At 38.4% G+C, this 6,310-nt stretch overlaps 1 protein-coding gene across 1 annotated transcript; it reads right to left on the bottom strand.

The window, feature by feature from the left end:
- Positions 1-337: 337 nt before the first annotated feature.
- On the bottom strand, positions 338-5,747 carry GPR85 (G protein-coupled receptor 85). Its single transcript, XM_040343808.1, has 2 exons — positions 5,199-5,747; positions 338-3,073 (listed from the first exon to the last, which is right to left on the bottom strand). The coding sequence occupies exon 2, from the start codon at positions 2,898-2,900 to the stop codon at positions 1,788-1,790; it is 1,113 nt and encodes a 370-aa protein (XP_040199742.1). The 5' UTR covers positions 2,901-3,073; positions 5,199-5,747; the 3' UTR covers positions 338-1,787.
- Between the last annotated feature and the right edge of the window lie 563 nt (positions 5,748-6,310).

Genomic DNA, 6,310 nt, shown 5'->3' with positions numbered 1-6,310 from the left:
ACCCAAATTTGGGTTGGTACAGGTGACCTACTAACAAACACATGATGATGTATCCCTTGGCCCCATTTTGATTTGTTTTCTCTGTAATAAAAGCAAAACTGGAAAACACAACCTGCATTTAATACCTAATATGTATCAAACCAGAAGGATCTATCGGTCAGTTTAAATCCAAAGGGTTGTAAATTGTAAATATAACGAAAAGCATTGCAACGTCCATCAATCATGTGTTTACAGTTTCTGAATGCAATAATTACGGAAAAAAAAGAAGAACAATCAATATCCACACTCTCACTAGTTCACTCCAGATGACTAAAAAAAATAAGGTTAGTTGCCGAGCTGGAAAAATGTAAAATTTTATTCCAGAGAAAATTAACAAGCTACACAGGAAAAGTTTGGCAAATGCAACTTTATATTTCAATTCCACACACATCTGTATCTTAAAGAATGAAAGACTCACAGACTATAATGTTATTCTAGAATGCTAAAAATTATATGTTTTTACAAGAAGAAAAAAGAAAGAAAGGAAATAATTTGAACAACCAATACACCAAAAATGTGCAGAAAGTATAAAGAAGACTGTGCCTTCAGTAGAATAAATGCTTCCCAAACTGTGCAAAATATCATACCAAGGCTTCAGTCTCTTCTAGACAGCTCAATTAAAATATAAACATACTCCACTGCCTGTGTCTCTTAAGGTGAAGCAGAACGGGCAGCACATCTGGATCTGGCAAGCTGATCTCAGCTAGGTGATGTGCATACTGATTTCGGGAACAATAGGAGTTCAAAGAAAGAGGGGCTTGCATCGTTCTTTCATGCACGCCCATATGACTGACTCGAGTTACCAATTGAATTAGTTTCAAAATTAAACAAAATGGAAGATACTAGATAACCCTTTAAGGCAACATGTATTTATTCAGTATTAATATGAGTGCTCCATAAGTAGATCTGTTTATACTGGAAATCAGATAGTACGTTGCCAAACAGATCGACAGCTAGGTTTTCTTTTTTTTTTTAAAACAAAAATTCAATCCGTATTTGCCAAATAAAAACAAAAATAAGAAAAAAAAATAAAGAGAGCAAAAAAATAAATAAAAATAAAACAAAAACACAGAATACATTGAAATGCTCTTTACACTATTAAAGAAAACCTCCTTTTTATAGAAAGAATACTTGAAAAAGTAGAATATAATTTGAACCAAAAAAATACTGCTTTGGAATGCTCCCCAGTACTGACTTACAAGGTAAGGAAATCCCTCAGTACGACAATCCAGAAATGCATGGCACATCCTTTTATCAGTTACAGTACATGTTAAATTCCCACTTGTTAATCATTGCAAAAGAAACTGTATTAAATATCAAAGAGTCTTCCAACTCTTAAAAGCATGTTTATTAACATATTTACCTCAATTCAATTTATTAAGATGTCCAATGCTAACCTTTTCTGGGTGTTCTTGTTAATATGTGGTGATATACACAGCATTCAGCAGTGGGCTCCTAGCACCTGTCATTATTTTTTTTTTTTTGTGTGTGTGTAAGATCTAGCTTTTCAACCACAGGAACACAAGAAAACCGTGGTTCAGTCCTTTGTTTTCAATTACAAACCTTCCCTGGTGGCCAGCAGGAACACTTTAGAATAAAATAGGATTACAGGTGCGCTATTGCAAAGTGTGCACAATGCTGCTTACGCTCCATTCTTGATCTTCTTCTCAAGACATGGCTACAGGCCACAATTGCTTAGCAGAGAAGGATAGTGTTTCACAAGGCTAAAAGATTTTGCAGATGCTCCCTCATATAACACAGTAAGGTTCCCTTGGTAACCTGGATTTTCTGCAGTAAAGAAGGGTTGTGCTGAAACAGCGCCTCAGCTCCCTGTTTGAGAAAATGCAGACAAAAGGATTGATTCCAGCTTGGGCAAAACTCATCCAGACAGCTGCTGTTAGAAATCCTCCTGGTACGACAGGACCTCTTGCAAATACTCTCCAGTAACAGGCTACCAAATAGGGCCCCCATAAGGTCAGGAAAAGGAATGTCATAATATAGAACATTCTACTGATTCTTTTTTCCATTTTGAATTCATCTAAAACCAGTAGCCTTCTCCTGCCCGTGGTGTTGGCATTTTGCCTTATTCCAAGTAAAGTGGGTGGTGTGGGACCCCTTCCAAAGCCCGCTAGCCAGTTGGCGGCTGCCTGACCACTGGCTCCGGGACCATGAAAAGTCCAGTTCTGGCTTACAGCTGCTACAAACTGGACTGGCTTCATTTTCCTTCGATCGTGAACAAAAAAGATCAGCTTGAGGTAGACAAGCTGTGTGGCTAGAAGAATGAGAGCAAGGAGTAACATAAATCCCAAGGAATCGTTAGCCCTGAAGGAACGATGCTGAAATGTGCATTGGTCTTCCTCTCTAATGAAGGAGTAGGTGCCAACATCTAGGACTGGTGGAAAGGCCATAGCTACCGATAAGGTCCACACCATGCAAATCACTGCCAGACAAGTCCAAAATGTCAACCTTTTTGTGTAAAAGCGATGGTGGGCTATAGCTAAGTATCTGGTGACACTTATACAGAATAGCATGAATGCAGTGTGAAAGCAAGACAAGACCCCAAGAAAAGCAATCACTTTGCAAGTAAGAGCCCCATAAGTCCAAGTAGAGCCATTCTTCACGGAAGTGAATACAAATGGAAAACAAATAGCAGATCTCAGGATGTCTGAGCAACACAGATCCAGCAGGAAGTAGTAGGGAGCTCTGTGTAAGGTCTTATCTTTGACAAGTAAGATGGAGATAAGAAGGTTACCCACCACACTGACTCCTATGATAAAGCCCAATGATGTCAACTTTAAAAACGCTGTTAAAGGAGACACATTTTGCAGAATGTTGTCAGCTGCATGGCTATCGTTCGCCATAGATGGAGGATATATTTATTGCTTCAGTCAAGTCTCATGGTCTATATACAAGGGCAAGCACAAGATAGATCCATACATTTTACTGCAAATGTAATCCACAAAACTAACTGGGCTGGTGTCTAGGCACACATTCTGCTTTTTCCTCCTCCTGATGTGTCATGCTGTCAAGAGATCTGAAGAAAAAAAATAAAAAAAACATAAGCTATCAGTTTAAAGTAATGATGTGAGAAGGTGCTAACATAAGAATGTTAATTTATGGAGTAAAGAAAAGCAGTTCTAGTACTAGCATTTGTTTTTAAACTTTATATTATTACAGCTTATACCACGAGGAACAAAGGGCGGAAGTGTTTTCTGATTTATAGTGATATATACTGGCATCTGGGTTCATGATAGATAGATGGACAGACAGACAGTCAGACAGACAGGCAGATAACTAGATAGATAGATGGACAGACAGACGGATAGATAGATAGAGAGACATACCCTAAGATCTACCATTTTGTAGCAGATAAAGATCACACCCATATAAATCACACAGATACATATACTATACGTAGACAGACTAAGGCTATGGCCATTTCACAAGACAATTTCGTCCATCTTTCTTGAGATGAATATGGACTATGGGAATCATCACCCCCCCAGTTTTTTAATTGCCTTGTATCACTAGTAAAAATACGCCCCACATTCGACAGCAGCTCCCACTATAGGATCTCTTTTTATTTATGTCACATATCAACATATTATGGAGGTTATGGAGGGGGGAGGGGGGGTTAAAATCCTATTTTGCTACATTGTATTGTTGCTGCACCCCCCCAGTATTTCTATGAAAGAATAACATATTGGAGCTGAATGTCTCTTGCACAGCTAGCCGTATAACAGAGCAGGCTTCATTATTTATGGGAATCATTGCAACTATTTCTCTGCTACAAGAGGGCAAGAAAACCTGCCTTCATGGGGTTTTTTTTGCTTATCTTGTTTTGATTACCTGTAATGAGTCATGGAATGATCAGCCTTGATGTATATATAAATGATCAGCCCCTAGATAGATATATGATCAGCCTTTAGAGATATATATATATATATATATAAAGGATCAGACCCTAGATATATATATGATCAGCCTTCAGAGATATATATATATATATATATAAAGCATCAGACCCTAGATATACATATGATCAGGCTTTAGATTATATACATATATATATATATATATATATCTGTGTATATAAAGGACCAGACCCTAGAGATATATATGATCAGCCTTTAGATATATATAAAGGATCAGCCCTAGATTTATACATAAACAGACTATATATATATATATATATATATATATATATATATATATATATATATATATATATATATATATATATATATATATATATATATATATGTGTGTTTATGTATAAATCTAGGGCTGATCCTTTATATATATATATTAAGGCTGATCACATATATAAATATATATATATATATCTAAAGGCTGATCATATATATCTCTAGGGTCTGGTCCTTTATATACATATATATATATATATATATATATATATATATATATATAAACTAAAGGCTGATCATATATATATATATATATATATATATATATATATATATATATATATATATATATATATATATATATATATATATATATATATATAGGATCAGCCCCAGATTTATACATAAACAGACTTATATATATATATGATCAGCCCCTAGATATATAAAGGATCATCCTTCATATACATACATTTTATATATATATATATATATATATATATATATATATATATATATATAATAAATTAGCCTATACATATATATGAAAAAGCAGTCTTCTTATATAAAATTGATCAGCCTTTATATATGAATGATCATCGTTGGTGTATATAAATGATCAGCCTTTCTATGTATAATTGATGATCCTCCATATCTATGTACACACACACACAGGGTAGTATGCATGCCTGGCCATTCACCCACCCATGCATGCAGGATGCAGAGCTGTACATGTATGGGCACATTGATGTAACACAGATGTAGTGCTTGTTTGGTTGGATGTGTTCCTAGGAGAGGTCCCTTTGTTAGGTTTTCCATGATGAGAGGAATGCAGCTCCCTTCCCCCAGGCAGAGCCTTGTCATATTTGGAAGCCTGCTCCATGTATGCTCCTATTGTGCTCTCTATCAGTACAAACACTGGCTCTCCCGATGCCCATTGCCCAATAACGATGTGGTCGCCCAGCCACCATAAACATACTAACACACACAAGAAAAAGGAAAAGCTCCTACCTGTTGTTGCTCTACAATCCTGAGCAGGGTATTTTTTGCAGTGCAGCTTCTTCTTTATATAAAAAATGCTGATTTTTTTTTCTTTTTTTTTTCTTCCTTAGGTACCTAGCCTGAGAATATAGTCAGTGGCTCGGAGGGCGCATGCGCTGTGCGCTTCCTTGGGTTGCTCGCTTCATCCTCCCCTGTCGCAGCAGCACTGTCTCTCCCAGCAACAGCAGCCCACTGGTGTCTGAATGAGGGCACGTCAGGCAGCCCCTCACCTACCTGCTGCGGGCTCCCTCAGCCATCACACCTTGGTCCACCCCGAAGGTTGGAGGAGAAGGAGGAGGGGGGGTGCAGGACGTGGGGTGCCGGCTCCTTCCCTGCGATCTCTATGCGGTCTGCCTGCTGTGCACCAATGATTGCACATTGCAGTGTCTCTGCCGCCTCTCACTGTTTACCAAATACACACGAAGAATGCAACCGTGCTCCTGAAATGTCACCATTCTGCATTTTGTTACATAAAAATCACGAGTGGAAACACCCAGAGTGATGCATTTTTTTTTTTTTTTAGTGGGAGGAGAGTGATGAGCACATTGTTACTGGGAAGAACATGGGAACATTTGCATGCATGGCCTCAGATGGGTGGGAGCAGACAGAGATTGACAGACCTAGGAGGGGAGGTACACACATGGACCCAAACTGCTGCAGCTGTGCATACTGACCAATCAGCTTCAAGCTTTACTTTTTCCAATTAGGCTTTGACAATAAAACCTGGAATCGGATTGGCTACCGTGCACAGCTGCACCACATTCTGTGTGCTCCAGTGTTAGTAAATCTCCCCCCACTCTGCCTGCTCTTCATCTGGGATCAGAGGAACTGCAGTCTGCTCACATCATTTGTAATAAAAACGTCTTTGCCATTCTGAAAATTCCCTCCAACCACTTTGCATATTATTTTATATATACAGGGCCGATCCGCCTTATACGCACACTACGCAACCTGCGTAGGGCCCCCGGATTTACTCGGGTCCCCGCTCGGAAGCATGGAGTTTCTATTTGCATCGGCGATTCCTAACCGGAACAATGGCCGCCGCGGCGGCATTTTGAGTATCCGCCCGCGGCGCTGAACAT

This window comes from Rana temporaria, chromosome 3, assembly GCF_905171775.1.
Source record: "Rana temporaria chromosome 3, aRanTem1.1, whole genome shotgun sequence".
In the NCBI taxonomy this organism is placed as follows: Eukaryota; Metazoa; Chordata; class Amphibia; order Anura; family Ranidae; genus Rana; species Rana temporaria.
The sequence above is the reverse complement of the archived record's forward strand: the minus strand, read 5'-3'. Positions and strand labels throughout refer to the sequence as shown.

Coding starts and splice junctions, on each gene's coding strand:
- GPR85 (XM_040343808.1), bottom strand. CDS start 2,900: ATGGCGAACGATAGCCATGCAGCTGACAACATTCTGCAAAATGTGTCT.